This window comes from Chrysoperla carnea, chromosome 2 (genome assembly GCF_905475395.1).
Source record: "Chrysoperla carnea chromosome 2, inChrCarn1.1, whole genome shotgun sequence".
NCBI classification, from domain to species: domain Eukaryota; kingdom Metazoa; phylum Arthropoda; class Insecta; order Neuroptera; family Chrysopidae; genus Chrysoperla; species Chrysoperla carnea.
In genome coordinates, this window is record NC_058338.1 from 47,338,194 (window position 1) to 47,360,657 (window position 22,464).

The 22,464-nt window shown below is 27.5% G+C and overlaps 4 protein-coding genes across 4 annotated transcripts; all 4 read right to left on the reverse strand.

The window, feature by feature from the left end:
• Positions 1-126: 126 nt before the first annotated feature.
• LOC123293674 lies at positions 127-4,401 on the reverse strand. Its single transcript, XM_044874559.1, has 6 exons — positions 4,248-4,401; positions 3,086-3,182; positions 2,332-2,420; positions 1,328-1,445; positions 1,178-1,245; positions 127-259 (listed from the first exon to the last, which is right to left on the reverse strand). The coding sequence occupies exons 1-6, from the start codon at positions 4,332-4,334 to the stop codon at positions 185-187; spliced, it is 534 nt and encodes a 177-aa protein (XP_044730494.1). The 5' UTR covers positions 4,335-4,401; the 3' UTR covers positions 127-184.
• Positions 4,402-7,032: 2,631 nt separating this feature from the next.
• LOC123292733 lies at positions 7,033-9,259 on the reverse strand. Its single transcript, XM_044873447.1, has 6 exons — positions 9,167-9,259; positions 9,014-9,101; positions 8,032-8,120; positions 7,533-7,647; positions 7,381-7,457; positions 7,033-7,077 (listed from the first exon to the last, which is right to left on the reverse strand). The coding sequence occupies exons 1-6, from the start codon at positions 9,245-9,247 to the stop codon at positions 7,033-7,035; spliced, it is 495 nt and encodes a 164-aa protein (XP_044729382.1). The 5' UTR covers positions 9,248-9,259.
• Positions 9,260-12,475: 3,216 nt separating this feature from the next.
• Positions 12,476-14,135, reverse strand: LOC123292734. Its single transcript, XM_044873448.1, has 5 exons — positions 14,021-14,135; positions 13,448-13,532; positions 13,249-13,334; positions 13,054-13,186; positions 12,476-12,576 (listed from the first exon to the last, which is right to left on the reverse strand). Exons 1-5 carry the CDS (start codon positions 14,120-14,122, stop codon positions 12,476-12,478), a joined length of 507 nt encoding a protein of 168 aa, XP_044729383.1. The 5' UTR covers positions 14,123-14,135.
• Positions 14,136-19,061: 4,926 nt separating this feature from the next.
• On the reverse strand, positions 19,062-20,697 carry LOC123293669 (general odorant-binding protein 19d). Its single transcript, XM_044874553.1, has 6 exons — positions 20,516-20,697; positions 20,366-20,450; positions 20,216-20,304; positions 19,424-19,541; positions 19,281-19,357; positions 19,062-19,214 (listed from the first exon to the last, which is right to left on the reverse strand). Exons 1-6 carry the CDS (start codon positions 20,591-20,593, stop codon positions 19,155-19,157), a joined length of 507 nt encoding a protein of 168 aa, XP_044730488.1. The 5' UTR covers positions 20,594-20,697; the 3' UTR covers positions 19,062-19,154.
• Positions 20,698-22,464: the final 1,767 nt, after the last annotated feature.

Consider the following 22,464-nt stretch of genomic DNA (forward strand, 5'->3'; position numbering starts at 1 on the left):
TGTGACTTGAACCGAGACATTTTAGGGTTTGCTAAATTAAAAATTCGAATAGAACACTGTTTTTTTTTCTTTATTTATAGTTGATATACAAAAATATAGTTTTTTTTTTTAAATACATACAATTTTCTCACAGATTTTTTGGAATAATTTATCACTATAATTAAAAAAAACTACATATTACTCTTCACTTATTTATTTTATCTGCGTTCATAAATCCTTGGATTAATTTTGTTATGTTTGCCATTGGCATTGTTTCAATCTAAAAACAAAAAAATTTCATTTTGGAGTAATTATTTACATAATTCTAGTAGTTCAAGCGAAATGCATAGAAAATCTGTGAAAATTTCGCTTGTTATTCACAATTTTGAATTACAAGTTGCCTAGCTGGCCAATTTTGAAGTACAAGTTGGCATACTTGATTTGCAAAAGTTTCGCTTTTAGAGAAAATGTTTATACATATTATTATTATTATTAGAGTAACCTTATACATTACAGTCTGCAAATCTGGTAGTTCTGATTTTTCGCAGACTTGTTTATGATGTTGGTCTAATGAATAATAAGTTTGCGACCTCGAGCGCCGAACGCAACTTCGTCAAAAATGGAAAAATCCGTGAAAATTTTGGATTTTGTTCTAGTTTTTTGATGAAACTCTTTCAAAAAGTTTTTAAAGTAGACTAAATTTGCTACAATATGAGACGAGAATGGACTTTCTAGACCTAATAGTTTCCGAGATAAAGCCTTTCAAAATTTATCGATGTAATTTTATATATCCATCAGAGTTAACGTCAAATCCGGTTGTTCTGATTTTTAGCAGACTTGTTTATGATGTTGTCCCAATAAATAATCCAAGTTTGTGACCTCGAGCGACAAACGTAACTTTGTGAAAATTAAAAAAACCCGTACAAATTTTTTCAGATTTTATCGATTGTAACCCTAAAAGGGTAGTTTTTGAAGTATCTTTTAGAGATATTTTTAAAGTAGACTAAATTTGCTACAACATGAGACTAGAATCGTCTCTGTAGACCCAATAGTTTCTAATTTCTCAATTAAAAAATTATCGAAATAAACGTCGTATTATTTGTCTGAAATTTATAATAATTTTTGGAATCCAGCATGTATAGAGATGCTGTTTTACGTCTTGGTTTTTAAAAATTATAAATTTAATTTAATTACTTACAATTTCAGAAAAGGTAGTTAAACAGTTAATAGTTGTGGAACCTAGTGAACAACTTTTGTCTTTTTCAGCTGAAACAAATACAATTTTTTAAATTTTATATAAAATTTCTTTTATAATTAATTTAATCTCTTTTTAATTTTAATTACATACTTTTGAGATCACATTTGTCCATTAATAAATCAATTTTATCCTTAAAATCACCATTTCTCCAGTTACTAGGTATCATTTTTAATAATTTTACAGGATTGATATGACTTTCATCTTCAATCTAGAAAAATAATTTTCGTTTTACATTTAACCTTTTTAACAATAGTCAATGAAACATCATTTAGAGTTACATGAATTATATTTTGAGCTATACTCCAGTGCACTTACGGATTGACCCAAAAGTTTTGACACTAGATTTTTTTATCTTGCCTTCTATTCATTTAAAGTTGATGATTTTTATTGTCGTTGGACTGGTCTGCGTTTTATCTTTAAACTTTTTTCTATCAAAGTACACACTACGATTGATAACAAAAAAGTTATTCGTGTTCAAAGTCAATTCATTTCCCGAATACGCAAAATCAGATTTAAGGTCTCCAAACAACCCCATATCGAATGAGTAAATAAAAAAATCTAGTGTCAAAACTTTTGGATCACACCTTTACGATTTATATAAGTGCACTGGACTATTTTTGATATGTAGATATTTTTCTTTTTGTCTGTGGGTTGTGATGTAGGTAATGCAATTTTTCAGTATTATGTTAATTTGACTTTAATATTATTATGCATCAAGTCGAATGGTCAAAATCTCATCTTTTTAGCATGTATGAAATTGGAAGAAAGAAATTTTGGAAAGAGTTTTTACAATTTTTAGGGGATTGCAATGAAAAAATTGAACTTTTCTGATTTGCCCATAGGTTTTAAGAAATTTCAAAATCGTATATTTCTAGAATATCTAGAAATGTCTTAGAATTAATACAACTTCACTTTGGGCTATATGATTTGTTCTGAAATTTCCAGGTGATTGAAAAAATTCTTAAAAACTAAACTAGTATTCTTTGAAAAAATTGGTAGCCTTTTTGTGCGAGTTTTCTACTACTAGTAAATGATCACTGTAACTGCAACACATTGCTTCGCCAATATATGATAATTCATTAGAGTTAACTTACAATTCCAAATTCAATTAGGGCACATTCACCAAAACATATTGCCGATTCAGATCCTTTTTTAATTTGTTCAACTAAAGTTAACTGATTATCTGAAAATTAAATAAATAATTATAGTCCAAGTAATAATCCTTTTAATACGAATTTTGATCTGCAACTCGAAATTTTTGATTTAAGTTGGTGCTTGGCGTGAATCCAAGAGATTCGTGTTCGAGTGTATCCTTTTCAATTGTCTTTTCATTAAGATTACTCGGCAAGTTATTTGTCTTTATAGTTTACGATTATATCATAGATAAACATCAATTATATAGCCGAAACGCGTTTAAAATTTGACGTTTAAAATTGTATGCAATCTAGTGGACAAAACATAAATAATAAAATTAATTGAGTTAATGTTGACAAACAAATAAAAATAAAATTCGATCAGTTGAAAATAAAAATTACACTCTGTGTCTAGAGCTTATATAGTCAAATTGGAAAGGTGCTTGGCATAAATCCAAGAGATCCGGGTTCGAGTCCTGCTGCGAGTGTATTTTTTCCAATTCTCTTTTCAATATGATTACTCGGAAAGTTATTTGTCTTTATAGTTTACCCTATTGTACCATAAATAAATATCAATTAAATAACTGAAAGTCTAGACTAAAATTCTTTGAGATAACTTATATGAATTAAATTCTAGTTTACAGCTCAAAATTCGCATGAGGTTTATTTACTTGGACCATTAATATCTAAATCTGAATTAAATAAAATGTTTTACCAAAGGTAAAATTAAATCCTGATTGGTCTCTGCATACTGCATCTACCTTCTGCCATTCTTTCATGATTGCTGCATTGTATTCTAGCATTAATTTTTTCTAAAAAAAAAGGTACCTAAAATTATGACTAAAGAATTACAAGTTTTAAATGGTAATAACTTGTTTAACTTAAATAGAATAGCAACCTGTATTTTATGTCAACCGCAAATGTAAAATGTAATTCTTTATCAAATTTCATTAACTTTCCTATTGCTAACTTTTTTACTTTTCATGGAAAACGCAGTTGTTACCGGAAACTGATTTCATTTTAGTCAAAACAAGCTAAATATTAATTTTATAAGTATTTGTTTATTAGTAAAATAACGGTTTAAAGTATAATTATGAAATCTATATTCGGTTCATAGCATTTGAATAAAAGATATACTAATTATTACAAATATGCCTAGAAATTATTGTAGGTAAAATAGGAAATTATTTTGTAATACTTATTTAATCAGCCTGCCCACATAATTTTATATTTTTAAAATTTAATAATATTATGTGTTAAATTAACAAAAAAAATACACCGTAAATATGACTTTTAGACGGCAATATTAATAACTTTCTGATTAAATGAACTATTATTGCAAACTTTTCTTTTATAATAATAATAATAATCGAAGCGTTTAGAGTTTTGTTGATTTTACATTAACGGTCGATTTTATATAAATATAAGGGGCTTTTTATAAAAAACAATTTAAATAAATTTTCAAATGAAATCCCTTATAAAAAATTGATTAGTAGGTAATTCTCGCGTTGGAATTTATCTAAAAAAATGTATAAATTCTTCATGAAATTAAAGTCGTTTTCTGGCCCACTAAAAATAATTCTGCAGTTGAAAAATGTGAAAATTTCATATCGCAGCCAATGCATTTTTTAATGTTTTTGTAACGTTAAAAGATTTTGAATTATTTTCATGCAAAATTTGAAAGTTTTCATTGTTATATTTCAAGGTAAAACGTAAAAGAAAATAAAAATTTAGTTACCTCATTTTCCTTTGTAACTAAGTGTTTGTTTTTAAAATTTATTATCCCGAAATAAAAATTAATTTTCTTTTTCTCATTTAAGTAAATTATAATATAAAATAATATCTAGTTAATTTTATAATAGTTCTATTTAACTCACCATCTCAGTTTTTCTTTCACTGGTAGCATTTTCAAAAACAATAAATAATGTAAAAAATAGAATTAATATTTTTTTTAAATTCAACATTTTTTATTATAAATTATATTTTTCAAAATAGTTCTCACTAGATAAAAAAAATTAAAATTCAAAAGGATCAATTGTTTATTTGATTTGAAGTAACAAGCTCTACCGTGCGCTATAGATTAAAAAAAATTATTAAATAAGAGTGTTTAAAATAAACATTTGTCCCGTCAATTATATAAATAATGTCCACTTTATTACACTGCGTGTTACAGGTAAAGAATGAAAATGTAGTCCCAGGTTCGTCTGATCAGTTGTGCATTTAATTTGGCCGTATGGTACACAGAATCATTGCGTTTTACAGCAGAAGTACGGGTGGTTTAATGCGCATTTTAAAAAAGCGTTCGCATATTTTGTTTTAGCACTCGCTATATATTTGTTCTGTAGTTTAGTTTGTAATGGAAAGATTATATATGAGGGTGCTAAATTCACATTAATATTATGATAATGTGATCTATGGTAGCGTGGTTAAATAACGCAGTTGAAAAACGCGACGACGCGCGTTCTAGACATAAGAACATTTTACAGCTTGGTGAGAATATATTGGATATTTCTTAGTTCTTACAAACCTGCTTAGTTCTTTAAAGTCCTGTGTCTTCTGAAATAATCATCGCACTGATGTTCATATTATTCGCAAAACTTAAACTGCCTTCTTTTAAGCCTTTGCATATTTTGTAAAAGAATTTAATCACTCCCCCGCTTTTCATTTTTAAAACTTGTCAATTTTATTGATTTAATCAAAATAAATAAAAAAGTTCCTTTTTAATGAACTTTTGGGAGCTTTACCACACTGGCAATTTCCCAGAATTAGAAACTATGCTTATTCAGTTCCACTGCAATAATCTATAGTGCATTAGATCCAGTGTTTAATAGAGATATTCCTCTATAGTTCCCACAGACCAGTTTATCATCTTTCTTGTGGTTTGGGCAAATAAGGACTACTTCTCGTGCAATTTTGCTTCTCTCCAGATTGTTAAGTTTAATTTATGAAATTCATTCCAAAAAGTTTTCCCTCTACAATTTAAGCAGTTCTTTTGCCATCCTCTCCTGGCGCTTTATTATGTTTTCGAAGGATTTCATTGCGGGCAGAGCTGTGTCATAGGTGGGTTTCTTCATGGATTGCTCGATCTTCTCTTTACTTTAATTTCTTCGAGTTCTTCGGTACTGGTGGCTTCTGACTTATTCTGTGGCGAAGTTCACTGAAGAACATTTCCCACCTTTTGATTATTCTTTCAAGTAATCTCATCAAGTTACTCTTAGCATTATGAAGTATTGGTGTGGTAACCAATATTTTACTTTTTGAATCAGTGGGTACCGCGAGTAATCAATATAAATTAATAATTTTGTGCATCATGAACGTATTCTCTCCTCTTATTTCCCGATGCACTTTGGCGGGAACTGGAAGATCCTGTAGCAAGTATAATTTGCAAATAACACATATCTAAATGAAAATAATGTATAAATTGTTGTAATATCCGGTGGTCCAATCACCGTGTACTATGCCTATATGTTTCGCTGTTGTTGGGTTTATCAGTTAGTTGGTGCAATCTATCTGCTTGCTATTATGATTATTATGATTATAATTTTGCACAATAATTCTATTATTTAATAACAGGCCAGATGACACCAATTTCAATAATAATTTATAATGATTAGAAGAGTGTCATCATTGACTCATCATATATGATAGGCACTGTTTTTCTTTAATGGAAATATCCACTACTTTAGGATATTATTTCTGTGGGGTCAAGTTCTTGAAAGTAAAGTGCAGTATTGTCGTGTTAATACAATGTAATATTTACAAAGATGACATTCTAAAAAGGGAACATAAGTATACTCTGCGTCACAAATTTACAAGTGTTCTACCATTCTAAGTAATAAAGATATAACATATCATATGTAATATCACTTAGAATGGTAAAAAATCTGTATATTTTGTGACGCAAAGATACCTACAGTAGTTTTATCTACAATATCTAACTCTTTGGCTATTTAAAATCTGTATCTTGGTAAGTTGCAATAATGTATCCAATAGATAAGTTGTATGTTTTTTAATTTTATTTTTTTCGAAAGTTTACATTAAGCAACTTTCATACGTTGAGAGAGGGAAGTTAAAAAAGTCTACATAATCTTATTTTAGGTGGGGGAGGGGGTAGTATGTAAAAACCATTCTTGTCAATGAATGCATCAGGCGTTTTTTAATTTTGCAAGTTTCCCCACTTATGAGGGATATTCATTTGACAATCAACACATATTATTTAAAAAATTTTTTTGCGTTTTTTCAATTGGTAAAACAAACCTGATACAATTTAAATTAAATAATATGTAGTTTCGTTTCAATTTTATAAATTAAATGATGTATATAACTTTTCTTCAACTTTGAATATGATTATAAGGTCATTGTTAATGCCATTCTTTACAGCATGATATTTTGAAACGATTAACAAGAGAAGAAGAATAATGTGCCTATATTTTTATAAGTTTCCAAAAAAATAATGTGTACCCTATTAATTTAAAGCTTCTAAATATATTGATTTTTGAAAATTTTTAAAAATTAAAATTAATAAAATAAAATGATTATTGATTGCTTTTAATTAATTATTATTATTAATTATATTTTATTAAAAGAAATTAAATGAGCGATTAGTATTATTATATCTAATTACAAAGAGTACATAATTACATATTATTTTAATTAATTTAGCTAATTAAAAATATTACTTAGAAATAAGAGCATTGATCCTGGAATCTGTAACATAAAAATTAAATAATACCTAATTTCGTAATATTAAAACAATTAAATTTATGTTTTTTACCCAAAAATAAAACCTAACTTATCAGAAGTAATGTGAAGATCAGGTATGAATTTAACTAAATACACTGGCAACAAAATAATCGTAATTTCGCGAGAAATTATAGTATCTATTATTTAACAGATTTAACAGATTTTAATGGAGGCAATAGATTTTTATTTTCTCAAAAATAAAAGAAGAAAATAAAATAAAAAGAATAGAAGAAAATTTTATAAAATTTAACTAATTAGATCATTTACCTGTTTAACTGCATTTGACGTACAATCAATTATTATCTGCGCTATAGCACATCTTTCGGTTGATGTATTTTCGTTTACTGAAAAAATAAAGTGAAATTATGATGATAAATATTTCATTAAATTTTCCTATGTCACTTGGACGGTTAACTTACCAGCACTGCTACAACTTTGAACTAGACTACTTATTCGGGATTTCACATTATTGTCATTTATACCTTCCATCACAGTTTCGGCATTTTCGGTATTCAATTTATTATCATTTGTTATCTAAAATATATTTGATATTGAATTAGAATTTAGCAGAAGAAACAACAGCATTATTAATTTGCAGTCTGCCACCAAATTAGCAAAGAGTAACATTCATAATAAGAGTAATCACCACTAGCTAATTCTTACTGATGATGACTACATGGTAGTCGAAATACGTATTTATAAAATATAAAAAACTGATCGAGGAAATTGGGGCAAAATAAACTTGCCGGGGCGCTCGTACTACCTTAAATTAAAAATATCAAAAAAAAAAAAAAAAAAATCATAAAAATTTAGGAGTAGCATGGGTTTTTGAAAATAGATGTATACCTATTTTCAAAAACACATGTTACCCCTAAATTTTTATAATTTTTTTAGTAACAAATGAAAAAAAAAACTTACAACATTTAATTCAGTTAAAAGACAGTAAAAATAACATAAAGCATTTTCACCACCAGTTTGAGCTAATTGTATAATGCCTTGTAAGTTTCCTGTAAAAATTTAATATTTTAGAAAAAATGTTGTAAAAAGTGCCTATACCAATTTATTCCTTTTCTTTAGCCAATAATATTTTTCCTCAAAATTCTAGGAAGTAATTGATTAAATTTAAATCTTATCCTTGGGTTAAAAATAGTTCATTATTTAGAAAAAAATTAATTTAAAAAAAAGGAAAATTTCAAAGCAATTAAATAACTATTCATTTGACTTCGTGATTTGGAAAAAATTAAATAAAATACAAAAAAAAATAAATTTAAATTAAATAGTTTTGACATTTGTATAATTTAAAATCAAATAAAGAATGGCGTATAGCGTACTAATTACCTAATTAATTCTGTACTACAATAAACATAAAAAATTTAATAAATCTGAACGCTTGGAAAATTTTTTTGTATTTCGTGCATTGAATATTTACTGCTGAACAAAATTTATTTGATGATGTTTTCGACATATTTTATGTTTAAAATGTCAGAAATTTAATTAAAACGTCACAATCACATATTTGCTCTGCTATTTTGTACATTTCCCAAGAATTACTTACTGGCAGAAAGCATTCCGCTCAAATTTTATGGAAAAGTGTTCTATGTCGGAATTGCCTGATAGAGAGGATATTGTCAAGTTAGGGTAGATTTCAATTGGAGAGAAATAGTAATCGCTAGTTAGCAAACATGATAAATAAGGACTTTTTAAAATTTATGTTATGAGGTTACTTGCAATATATTGGCAGCGTTAATAATGCTATGAAGAAGTGGGACGCTCATATCATAGCGCTAGTACTAGATCCATATCCGACGATTTTTACAAAATTATAATTAAAAGTACTTTCTTGTTTAATTTTACAAGTATAAAATAAATTTCGACATTTGAAAAATTATTTTTTACTTACGACTTTTAAGCGAATTGTCTTGTGTCGAATTTTGACAATTAGCGCGTGCCGTTGCCCATTTTTCTTTATGTTGTCGTACATTTTGCATCTAAAAAATATTTTTGATGAAAAAACAAAATTTTTTTTCAAATACTCTTCTGACTTTAAACGAACCATACCACCGCACGTTTCTTGTATCCCAATTAGAGACACAAGACACATTGTTAGAAAATAATATATTGTTCCTGAATACATTATTATACTAATTGTAATTAATTTTATGAAACTAGTTTTCAATTAGCGTCCATATGCTGATGTTAGGAATATTTATTAAAAAATGTATAATAATAAGGGTAAAAAAATACAATTATTAATTACAATAATAATTTATAGAACTTTTCATTAATAAATTTTTTACTTCCTGATGGAAGGATATTATTTTCCCCCCGAAAAAAGAAGTTTTGTGATATCTTCTTTTAAGTTGTGAAGTGTCTATGTGAAAATGCGTCGTACAACTTTCCAGATTTTCTTTATTAATATTTGTTTTAATTCATTTTTTATTTTGTGAAGTATTTAATGGTTTGCGGTGCTAACATTTATAAACCTAGAACCGCATATTTTGATCTATCGGTTTCTACGGCTCAAGATAGATAAATAGTTTTAAATGCTTATTTATACAGAGTGTTCATTTCAAAAGTTTCTACCCTTAATAAGTCTTGTCATGATATGATTATTGTTTTGAGTGAAAACACGTCAAAGACTAAATATGGTATCTAGAGAATTTTAGGTTTCACTCCTTTATCCTTAGCCACCCTAACTTTGAAATTTTAAACGGCATCCAATACTTTGTTACATCTCATGTGAAAGGGCATAAAATTTTCTATTCAACCACGATAAAAATAATCGATCGATTGGTTCTTAAGATAAACTAATTGAAAGTATAAAAACTTAACTCGTTACTTGGTTTTATAATAAATATGTTCAATAATAATTAGACTGATCAAGAAGTTATTGGTCTGGTCTCCAAGCGTCAATATCAACCATGGCTTAATTTATTTGTGAAAAAAGTCATTTCCGGATATTTAAATATAATTATTGTATTCATCTTTTGGTGTTAATGAAAATATTAAAATATTTTGGAAATTAACTTCCATTAAATTATTTACAATATTATTAAAATATCGTATCATATAATCATATTCCTTCTTGCATGACAATAGTCCACGAAAAGAGGATGCAATCAATCTGAAATATCAATTGGTATACGTGGTAATATAAAAGTAATGTTTTCTTATAAAATTCGATAATCAGTTATGATCGGAACTTTACGTTTTACGGATTCGGGATTTCCTAATTCCATTTTCATCCATTGGTCTATTTCTGATTTGTGGATTTTTAGAACGAAAACTGAGGAGTATGTTAATAAGAGGACTCTGCTTATTTATCATTATAAGTAAATTATATAAGTAAATATAAGCATATATGTAACTAGCTGTTACCCGCCCGCTTTGCGTGGCGTAAAGGTAAACATCCCCACTTGCACCCCTCCCTCCACATTTCCTTGCGTTGGATAACAGTTTTGTAATGTACACGTCATGCTCTTTTATTTGATACCCCACTTAGGTATATTTGTAAATATTCGATATTTCCTTCCCACTTTCTCGCTACACCTTTCTACCCTCCGAAGGTTAAAAAAATTTCTAAATGTAATTTAAAACATTTTGACCAAGTTTTGAACTATTAAAAGCCATAATTGAAAAATATCAATTTTTTATTCATGAACACCCCCGCAACCCCCCTTGTGGGTGGAATTTCGTAAAATCCGTTCTTAGCTGACCTCTACTTGGCAAAAGGAATATTCCTGCCAAATTTCAAGTCTCTAGGTCTTATAGTTCCAGAGATATCGTGATGAGTGACTATCTATCTATCTATCTATCTATCTATATCTATAGAAAGTCTCCTATATATTTATAGATGAGGTTTACGTGAAATTACATTAATTAGAATATTATAATATGGCCATCTACTTTTCGGAGCGTTTTTGGCGTAAATAATCCGGATCCGACTTCGATATTGCTCCAACATGGTTTACACTAAGTATGATTTTTAAAGTAATATACAATAATCACCTGTAAGTAATATGAAGTAAGATGAATTCAAATTTTTAATTATTTCTCCAAAAAAAAAAAAATATTGATTTAAATTCGTACGTTTGAAAACAAAATCACATTGACAACCAGTATTCAGACAATCTGCATTATGATAAATACCCAAATGTTGTCTAATAAACAGCAATATTACTAGAAATGGAAATAAATTACTTCAGATTTATTTAACCTTTTCTACGAAAAGTTGATTTTTCCCTTACTTAGGTAAAGATGTTTCAAAAAACCTATAGAAAAATTATTAGAACAGTATTTTCGTACGAGTGCGACAAAAATAAAATTAAGTTTTGTCGTAGTATGGTAAAACTTTTGGTCAATAATGGTTTTTGGTATGCAACTTACACATCATTTATGTAATAAAACTGCTTATACTAGAATAAAATATCACAATAATTGACAATTCATTCTAACGTAGTACTGTTATATAATAATGACTTTTAACAACCATTCTACAACATGCGTTACAGAATAAGTTGAACGAATGAAATCTTAAAGATCTTATTAGTCACATCTGATCATTTTTTCATTTTGAAACATTCAAGTCGGGAAAATTTTTTAAATTAGAAAACGGTATCACCACATTGTACATTTTTTGAAGTTCTTTGTAACACGTCAAAAATTTAGATAGTCTAATAACACTACTCAACGCAAATTTCTACTACGCAACGCAATTTTCTACTACGCAACGCAATTTTCTACTACGGAATTCTTACAGTATATTTTTATTTAAAAAATCATAAATATTTCAAAGAAACGGCATTTATACTATGAATTACATGTACTAAAATTTTGGGTAGGGATGGGTAGGGTTGGGATGGGTTGGGTATGACATATAAGGGTAGAGATGGGTAGGGTAGTCCCTCACAAAACAGTAGCCCCTCACAAAATAGTGCAAGTGTTAGAGTAAAATGAGCCAATCTGATTAAAAAATTTAAGATAATTTATGGTAGAAACAAAATTTTACTTTATGCAACTCCGTAGTACCTTTCTAAAGTATTTATCGTTTTTGTTAAAATTATTTTGCCGTCATCCAGATTGTCGGATTTCTTCGAGCTCTAACATAATTTATTATCCAAATTGGAAACCGTGCTTTTGGGGAAACTACATTAAATGCGAGGAAAAAGAAATAAATGACATCAGTTTTGAAATAAATGACATGAGTTATTGGATAATGGAAGTGATGACAATTAACTTTTGATCTTGAAATTAAATAATATTATATGTTAAATTACAATTGGAAATACAAAAAAAAGCTTAAATTCATACAATTCCTGAAATATGTATAATTTTTAGCTAATTTATTTATTTATTAGAATTATTAATATCCACGCCCATGATCGTCATTAACTGATCCTCCATTTTGTTTGAAACATTTTGCTATTACTCCAGCTACATCGCATTCATCATTTGCAAGTCCCTCTAAAACAAAATAATTGTTAATTATTTGTAACCTCTCATTATATATTATCAGAAATAATGGAATGACAGACCACAATTTGCAACAAGTTTTTGCACCCATAAAGCTATGCAAAACGCGATTTTGTTTTATAAAAAACTATTATGCTTGATAGTAAGTCAAAGATTTTGAAGAAAACATGATTGCGTCATTTAAATGATATTTGTAGAATATTATGTGTAACATTGAAATATGCTTTTCAAAATAAGTGATAATATCGATAATTATACTTTTCCCAGTTAATAATTATTATCCAAAATTTCAATAAATTTTTCGATATTCTATTCATTTAAAATTTACATACTGTCTCCTCAACAGAGTGGTAAATTAACGATCTTTAATGAAAAGGTTTTATATGTTTGTAGCTTTAGGTGTCCCAATATTCTATTCCAAGAAATTTCGGAAATCGAAACCTGATCTTTGTCAATATGAAATTATACCTGAAAATTTTTGAGTTATCACTTTATTACAATGGCCTGAAAATGCTTTAAATTTTTGCAGAATTGTGTCTGATTTGTCCATCAATTGTATCATTTGTATAAACCCATCAGGATGAAAACGCCCAAGTTGTAACTAAAATAAAAATTAAATCAAATGTTTAAGATATTATTTTTGGTATATTAAAATTTTCTTACCAATCCTGCGTATTTATAAATGCATGCCAAATAACATTTTTGATTTCGCGAAAGTACATTAACAGAATCAATATTTTGAAGTTCCGCTATAAAAAATAATTTTAAGAAAGTTAATAATTAACATTATCTATACAGAGTATTTCAACAATCAACTCAGTAAATTTTTTTTTTCACTTATTTAAAAAAAAAAAAATATTACCTTGCCCTATTTGTTGACTATTCATACATTCGTGTTGGCCGCTAGTAAATTTTTGTGTTACATCGTAACAGCCTTGACCCCAATCCTAAAAATTATTTGGTAACAAATAATTTCAAATAATACGCATGTACGGTACAAAATCTTCCTAATTACCAAGAAGGCAAAAGACGAATATTTCTAATTTTACGACAAACAATCATCCTTACTATAAACTAAAAATACCCATTGATCAGACTACATGTTAAAGTAATTAACACGAAAATTTTCGAAAAAAATAACTTAACTATTTTTACGAAAAATTTGTTTTTTACGTAATTTTTTAACGTAGAAAAAAAGTTTTTAAAATCAATTTAGTTTTCCAATACTCTCACCTGTATTATAATCAGAGGCCTAGAAAGTTGGAAGGGTGGGTATTTTTGGTCATACATTTCTATTGCTATCCGATTTTAGTTGTGGCTTACGATTTTCAGATGTCTGTCTAAGTGGGAAGTATATTTTAATTTTTGAATTGCGTTAATTGATTCACACCACATATTCCTGTGAACTTGAATAAAGGTATTAATTAGGGCTTACCATTAGCATTCGTACATCCGCTGCATTGTTTTCGCGAGTAAATAGAACTATAATACAGATAAATATATTAATTTTTAAATACTTCATTATTGAAAATTTCATAAAAGAATCCGTGTTCAACTATATTTTCATACAGAGATATTTTCATACGTTTTTTGATTATATATAATAATGAAAAATCTCGATTCATCGTGTTGATAATTATTAACAATTATTGATATATATATTACATTCCATTATTATTACAATTAATGTTAAATGTACATGCAATTGATTTATTGTTTAATAATGTAAATAATTAATTATAAATTTTGTTTAAAATTTTATACAGATTGTTTTCAAGTAACCTTAACCACCTTTGTCTACTTTTATTTAGATAAATCAAAATCATCCATTTGCATATCTCGGGTTTGTCACACAGGCGGTCCTAAAGAAGATCGAGTAATGCTTTCGACTCAGCCGATCTTAATTTTAGTTATTCTCATGGTTGCTTACTGATCCTGCATCTTTTATTTACTGAATTATCCAGCTGTAGAATGTGAAGTACATATTAGTTTTGCCTTAAAATATACATTTTGAAGGATGAAAGTTCCTTGATTGGATCGATGCTTGAATGCGTTTCTTAAGAAATGCAGATTTATAAATTTTAAATTTTTAGGCTTAATTATAAATATATTAAATCGTATATAAACGAAAAAATGAACATTTTTTGTTTTGTGCATTGCTTTTTTTTCATACGATTAAAAGATATTATTTTAATAAACTCTTCGAAAATTTTCTTATGCCGGTTTTCCACTAAATGGAAAAACGAAAAAAAAAAAAACAGAAACTCGTGTCGAAAAAATCAAAACTGAATACAAACGAAAAATTTTCTTATGACGGTTTTCCACGAAATGGAAAAAAAACGAAAACAAAACAGAAACTCGTGTCGAAAAAATCAAAACTGAATACAAACTTTTTGAAGGCTGGCAATATAATAGCCATTATAGTTTCACTTATGTTTTTGTTATTCAACAAAAACTCAACTGCCCGTTTAGTGGAAAACCGGAATAATAGCCATTACAGTTTCAGTTTTGTTTTTCAACAAAAATTCAACTGTCCGTTTAGTGGAAAACTGGGAATAAAGCCATACATATAAATTTACAGGCCTTTTTTTAGAAAACTTACTCTTAGACTCTTAGAAAATTCAATAGAATTTCGAAAATTTTTAACCTACTGTTTATGTTTCTTTTAGTTTTATACACAGCTTCTTATAACCTTAAATGAAAGTAGATTAGTTTCTGCAATGCATCGGCAACGATATTAAAAATTAATAGGCCTCTTCCACATTTTCGCGAAGTAGGACGAAGTTAGGCGAGTAATGAGAATGTGAGCGTAGTTGATATTTGTAGTGCCTCGCCTGTCCTCACCTCGCATTGCCCGACTTCGGTAAAAAAGCGTTTTTTTGTACCCAAGTCAAAGGAAACGCGATTCATCCACGCGAGTAGTGGCGAGTATCATCTCCACATTTTCGTGATTACTTGTGTAGTTCAGTTTACTAGTTGTGTTATAACGCACTGAGAGCTACTGCAACATCTGTTGTCTTTTCGATGTCAGCCTTTCAATGAGATACTTGAGCCATAGCAAGTAAGATGAGTGTGTGATGGTGAGTGCTCTACTTCGCTTGACTTTGGTGAGTATCCTCGGCGGGGGTACGCCGCGAGATTGTGGATCGAGGGTTAAAATTTACATAGATAGAACTCGAAAATACTGACTCCAAAGACTTTTATAAGAATCTATTGTCCCATAATTCACATAGTTACTTTTCGCCGCATTGCAGCGCGCCATAGCAAGCCCTTGTACCTATAGTATTATGATATCACCAAATTCTTAACAAAAGCCCTGTATATAATATGTTTGAAAAAATAACATTTTTTTTAAGTATTAAAAATTTCAGTTGGGAAATTGTCATGTTTTCAAGTTGAATATTCAAATAAAATGATTGATGGAATATTTGCGTAAGTTGCATGTACATTATGTGAACGTTTTTAAGAAGGTTTTTGGTTTTTTCCGATAAAAATAATATAACAAAAAAATTTTCCCAAACTCTGACTTTGTAAAATTGAGACTGTATATTGCCTATTTATTATATGCATTATTTTAACAATTATTTTCCTGTATATTAAAATACATTTGTGGATACACATGATTCATGATTTTACAAGGTATTCTATGTTCTTAACATAAAATTTATTTAATTAATTTTTGAACATTGATTGCAAATATTCAACAATATCGTACAACCGATTGATAGATTTCTTAAATCATAAAAATAGGGTATCAAAGAGGCTTTTTCTTTGTTTATAGCACAATAAAAGCTGAAAGCAGCCTTTGAATACTAATGTACCAAAATGCCAAATACAACAATCGATGGTCCGCTCAAAGTAATGTTTTTATGTCAAGTTATTTAAAAGCAAAAAAAAAAATGAAAATTTGGAAGGTTTCGGCATCTAATTTAAAACCCTACTAACGCGCAGTCTCAAAAGTGCTAGGGTTGCGTTAATGAACGCTATGTATAAATAAAAAAACGATTTTTGTCCATTATTTTGGAGACCATCAACTTTATGAAGTTTATGAATAGTTTCAAACAAAAATTGTCGGAAATTTTTTTCAGTAAAAAAAATGTAGAATCAAAAATTTTTTTTTATATGCTAAATAACAATATCTTGAAACTAATTGATTTTATAAAAAAAAAAAAAATCAAAAAAAGTTGTTGGAAAATTGTTTTTCTAAAAAAAATGTAGAGTGAACAATTTCGAAATCTTTAGCCGTTTTCAAAACGATCAATTTCAAATTTATTTTTCGTTAATTATTCATTCATTAAGAGAAATATATACAAAATTGATCGTTTTGAAAACGGCTAAGGATATCGAAATTGTTGTTCACTCTACATTTTTTTTAGAAAAACAATTTTCCAACAACTTTCGTTTGAAAATTTTTTTTCAACAACTTTTGTTTGAAAAAATTTTCGACAGTTAGTAGTATTTATAAGAAAGTATATATTGTGATTTATAAAGAAGTGTTCCAAAATTAACGCAAGAATCCCGAATCAGATGTTAATCTTGGGACACCCTTTATTAATATTATTATTATACAAAAGTGATAGAATTTTACTTATTTTGTATAAAAACTTTAATAAGAAAAGAATAATCTTTGTTAATTTGTTTTATGAAAATATACAATATGATTTTTCATGAAAATTTAAAACACTTTTGTTTGTTTTTTAAAAATAAATAAAAAACGTTATATATTTTAAATTTTGTTTTATTTTTTAAATTTTCTATCCTATTTTTTCTTTCAGAACAAAATTATCAATTAATTAATTATTTAGTAAAGGTAAGTATTAAGTTAATTATATTGTTATAAATAAGCCCGGTGGCAGGGTGGATATAGCATTCCCCTATGAAACCAAGGTACGCTGGTTCGCATCCTGGTGTGGATAATATTTTTACTTTTAAATTAAAATTATTTTTCCTGTTGTTTAAACTTTCCATTCTTTTTATAGTTAAAATTATCTATATAAACCGCCTTCTTGCCATAAATAATGTTAATTATACATATGTCATAAATCACTATTCATTCTGTCAGGGGGTGGGAATTTAAATAATCATAAATATATCTCACTCTTTAAAATCATGTTCTCCTGTTACAAAATATTAAAAATATGTACAAAAATGGCTTGGTTATGCTAAAATAAGAAACTTTTTAATAGGAGAACATGTCATATAGTTTATGTCACTCCTATTCTCCTATTACAAAATATTAAAATTTTATATTTATAAAATTAATAAAATCGCTCGTTGAGACTAAAATTTGAAATTTTGTAACGGGAGAACATGTTATAACTTTATCCCACTTTTTTATAACATATTCGCCTATTACAAAATATTAAAAAAATACTTACTTTCCTTGCTTTTTTGTTGAACATGCTAAAATATATTCTTGTTAAATGAAATTTTATAAGATTTTGCAATAGGAGAACATGTTATTTCACAAAAAAAAAAAAATTATGTTAGTGCCACTTTCCTACTTACAGTGGTGGATTTACACTAGGGGCAGTCGGGGCTAGTGCCCAGGGCGGCAAATTTTCTAGGGCGGCAAAATTTGGAATGTGAGAAAATATTTTCTATACAATATATAATTAACTAATTCTTTTAAATAAACATTTTATTTTTCAAGAAATATAATTTATGCATTATGTATCAAATCAAAATTTTGTATATTATAATATGGGAAATTTAAGTGAAAACTATTAAAATAGTTTAATTAATTTATTTCCATAAAGGTTTGCAAAAATAAAATTTGATATTTTTATTTTCTGGAATTGATAAATTAATATACTTTTTTTGAAGAATTAAAAATATTTTCTAATTATGTATGTCTTTTTGATAACAGAAACTTTAATTGATCAATGAATTTTCCTAAAATTGGAGAATTATCAAATAATACTAATTAATTTTAATTTAAAAGAACAGTAATAAATAATATGTAATACATAATAAATTTTCTGCAATTAATTAGTTATTCTATTTTTTAAAAAATAAGATATCAAAACTATTAAAATAAAATTTCAGTCATAGGGCGGCATTTTCTAAAGTGCCCCAGAGCGGCAGAAATTTAAATCCGGCCCTGCCTACTTACGTCATAAATCACTCTTCTGCCAGGTGGTGGGAATTAAAATAACATAAAATACACCTCGTTCTCTTTTACTTATTTGTCGCTTTTGGTTATCATAAAAATTTTCTAAAAAAATGATTTTCTCGCGACATAATTACTTACTTAATTAAAAATTAATCGGCACAATGTTAGATACGAACCAAGGTACTCTGTAATAGAAGGCGACTGGGCTAGCCATTGCTCCACCTTTGACATATAATATTTCTCAATAATGTAATATACATACCTTTTACTCATCTTTTTTGAATGAAAAATGATTCTTCCAAAACAATTTTAAATGTAAAAACTTAACACCTTCTAGGAATTAATTTTGTAAGGATTTGGAAAAAAAAATATTGTTTTCCCCAGAATTTTTATTTATCATAATAGTTACTCAATGGAACATTATAAAAAAAATTATTAGGTTTCGAATTATTTATTATTTTTTGTAATCAATATAACCAAAATTTTCAACATCCATGAACATTTTAATACCAAACTACAACAGAAAAATTAGAAAAAATTGCAACAATGAAGCTTTATTCATTTTTGAGAAAGCACTAACCTCTGATGCATGTTGTTGGAAACATAATTTTAATTTTCTAGCCAATTCACAAACATCTCCTTCTTCTACTTTCTCGACTGAAATTTAGAAAAAAAATTTAAGAAATAAAAATTTTCATATAGAACAATTTTAATATAATTTACCAGCCCTTTCACATCGGTCCGTCAATTTTCGGAAATTATCTAAAGTCTTATCTTCACGTAAATATTTAGGTAACATATCGTAAATACCATCTTTATTATATTTATGATCTTCGTTAATCTGGAAAACATTTTTCAAATTAAGAAAATTCATTCAACGATACAAGAACGCTACCAGCTTGTTGGTCCCGATTTAGGATGGTGGGCAGGAAAAATTTATAGAAGTAAAATATATAAAAAAAAATTTTTTTTAATTGAAAACATTAAATTCGAGGGATTTGCGACGGCAAAAAATGATGTGGAACGCCACAGACTTACAAAATTTTGATGTAAAGATATATTTACGTGATTGTTTCATACGTATCTGTAATCTGATCGTGGTCAAATTTTTAATTTGGAATCTTACTTAAGAGGTTCGTAAAGCAATGATTGTGGTTTTTTCATAAATCACTGCCAAATTTTTAACATTTTGATAGAAATTTATGGTTTTATCTCGGAAATCAGAATACAAATTTCTATATGTCAATTAAACAATGATCAAATAAAACTGAATAAGAAAGTACTGGGTCTGTCGTACAAGGTCATAGCCGTCACGACTTACTACACCATGTTACAAAATAGTAATTGAAATAATTGTAGCGATTCAAGGGCGTCCCCAGTCTATTAGCCTGTAGAGTATATAAATTTTTTTAAATTGGTTCAACTGGTATTTGGTTAATTTTTTCTTCTTTCTATCCTGAGTCTTTAGTTTTGTTTCTAGTTTTTTTTTTATTATTTTAAACAAAAATAACTTACGATTCCATATTCAATAAATTCACACGCAATCATACATTTCCCAGTTTCCGTTTCAGGAATTTTTCCTTCGTCCAAAGCTTCCAAATCATCTGAAAATTAAAATGTTTTTTTTTGACTAAATTTGTTGATTAATATAAAAATTGATCACACCATAAGTCGCGCCAGATTCTTCTTCGCATTTGTCTCGTACTTCTTCGACTCTTGTTGCTAAATATTTAAAGTAGGCTTCGATATCCTAAAACAATTTTCAGTACAAATTTCTTCAAAATTTCAGTAGGAAAAAATTCGACTTTTTTTTACCTGTTCTGGTGGTGCAGCTTGAATTAATTCAAAAAAGCAAAAACTCAAAATTAAAGATAGCTTCAAATAATTTCTCATAATTACAGCAATTAATATTTCGATGTTTTATTCAAATAAATAAAAATTAATGAATAAATATTTCACAAAGGCTGGTGAAGTAAAAATTTGTTGGAGAAAAATTTTTTTATAAAAAACTAAAAAAGTTAATGATTACAACATTATTCTATTAATATTAATATTTTATTGACAAAAAATTACATGTAAACTAAAAAAAATGATGGAATTATGATTGAAGTTCGAAGAGTTATTTATCTATTTGCGTATAGTTTTCATACAGAGGTGGACTTAATACAATTGGACTGTTGAATAAAAGTAAAAGTAAATTTTTATATTTTATTTTAATTCTTTAATATAAATAATCATGATATTTGCCACGAAAACTTTTTTTAAAGTTATGTATAATTAAATATTAGCTAATTGGGTTTGTTCTTTATTTTCCAATCCGTTGAATAGTTATATGTTATTAGTTTTTAAAAATCTTAATAATTTTTGGGAAAAAAGTTTTTCTTGTTTATTCATAAATATTTAATAATAAAAAAATTGATAAAATTTAAACGAATAAATAGCCCCACTTTGCGTCACGGTGGATATCCCATTCGAAACTAACTAATAATAACGATGGTTATATATAATGTATAAGTAATAACAATATGCACAATGACGGCAGACCAAGCACATCATGTTTCGCATGTTAACAAAAATCATTTGTTAAAATTAAATCTTATTTAGGTATTTTATGTATATCAAAAAATTTATTTAATTAATATTATGTGCAAAATCAATTTCATGAAAATACCCAAATAATTCATAGTTCAAAAACGTTTTTGGACACGTACTATGCTTGTTTCGTAGTAAATTTGTATACCCCGTATATATGTAATATATATCAAAATACTTATACTAAGATTAGCTCCAAGTTTGTAACGCTTAAAAATATTGATGCTACGAAAAAAATTTCGGTGGATGAACGGTTTGTTTGAAAGGTAATTTAATCGAGAATGTTTATAGGTATGTTCAATTGCGAGTTTAAAGCTCCTTACCCGAAACAACTAGTTAAGAGGCGATGATCTTTAAACGGCTGAAAAGATTTTTTTCAAACATAGCTAAGAACACTCTAAATCAAATTACCTTTCAAACAAACAAAAATAAAAATCGGTTCATCCGTTTAAGAGCTACGATTCCACAAACGGACCATTCAGACCTGATTTCATGTCGGGAGTATCTTTAAATTTTTAATTTAATATTATCTTATCATACATTTTTCTGGTCAATTTCCTAGTTTTAATAGACATCCCTTAGTTTTTAAGAGTGCGGGATTAATGAAACTCTACCGAGACGAAATGATTGTTGTATGTTTTTTAATTATATGCATTTAAAAATTGTTTTTGTTTTTTTTGATATACAGTTTTATTTCGTGTATTGCGATATTTATTTTTTATTTTAATAACTGCGAATAAAAATAGTTTTAATAACATTTTTTTTTTCTTCAAATATGGAGATCCCATTTCGTTAAAGTAAATATACTTAGTAGTTTTAAGTTTCTGGAATAATTTTTTTAAGCCACATCTGAAAATGACATTGAATAATGTGATGTTATCATAATTTCCGTGCATTTCACTACATTATGTCAATTGCAAATTATATATCTTTCAATAATTCATAATTGTAAATAATTTAAAGTTTATTTCAAAATGTATGTCCATTAAAAATATTAATATCTAGTAGGTAACTATCTAGAAATGTTAGATATTCATGATGCTAGATGTGTTCAATGCGTGTCATTAAATTGATACCGACAATTTGAGGACATACTTTGAACATATCTAGTGTCTGCTTCAAAAATGCATGTTTTCAGTATATCTTGCCATGATTCTAAAATCTAACAATCA

Coding starts and splice junctions, on each gene's coding strand:
- LOC123292733 (XM_044873447.1), bottom strand. CDS start 9,247: ATGTATTCAGGAACAATATATTATTTTCTAACAATGTGTCTTGTGTCT. Junction 9,102..9,166: donor AAGAAACGTGCGGTGGTATG/GTTCGTTTAAAG, acceptor AATATTTTTTAG/ATGCAAAATGTACGACAACA. Junction 8,121..9,013: donor AGACAATTCGCTTAAAAGTC/GTAAGTAAAAAA, acceptor AAATTTTTACAG/GAAACTTACAAGGCATTATA.
- LOC123293669 (XM_044874553.1), bottom strand. CDS start 20,593: ATGAGAAATTATTTGAAGCTATCTTTAATTTTGAGTTTTTGCTTTTTT. Junction 20,451..20,515: donor AAGCTGCACCACCAGAACAG/GTAAAAAAAAGT, acceptor AAATTGTTTTAG/GATATCGAAGCCTACTTTAA. Junction 20,305..20,365: donor AGAATCTGGCGCGACTTATG/GTGTGATCAATT, acceptor TTTAATTTTCAG/ATGATTTGGAAGCTTTGGAC.
- LOC123293674 (XM_044874559.1), bottom strand. CDS start 4,334: ATGTTGAATTTAAAAAAAATATTAATTCTATTTTTTACATTATTTATT. Junction 3,183..4,247: donor GTGAAAGAAAAACTGAGATG/GTGAGTTAAATA, acceptor CTTTTTTTTTAG/AAAAAATTAATGCTAGAATA. Junction 1,246..1,327: donor GGACAAATGTGATCTCAAAA/GTATGTAATTAA, acceptor TATTTGTTTCAG/CTGAAAAAGACAAAAGTTGT.
- LOC123292734 (XM_044873448.1), bottom strand. CDS start 14,122: ATGAAATTTTCAATAATGAAGTATTTAAAAATTAATATATTTATCTGT. Junction 13,533..14,020: donor CGGATGTACGAATGCTAATG/GTAAGCCCTAAT, acceptor AATAATTTTTAG/GATTGGGGTCAAGGCTGTTA. Junction 13,187..13,248: donor TTTATAAATACGCAGGATTG/GTAAGAAAATTT, acceptor TTTTTATTTTAG/TTACAACTTGGGCGTTTTCA.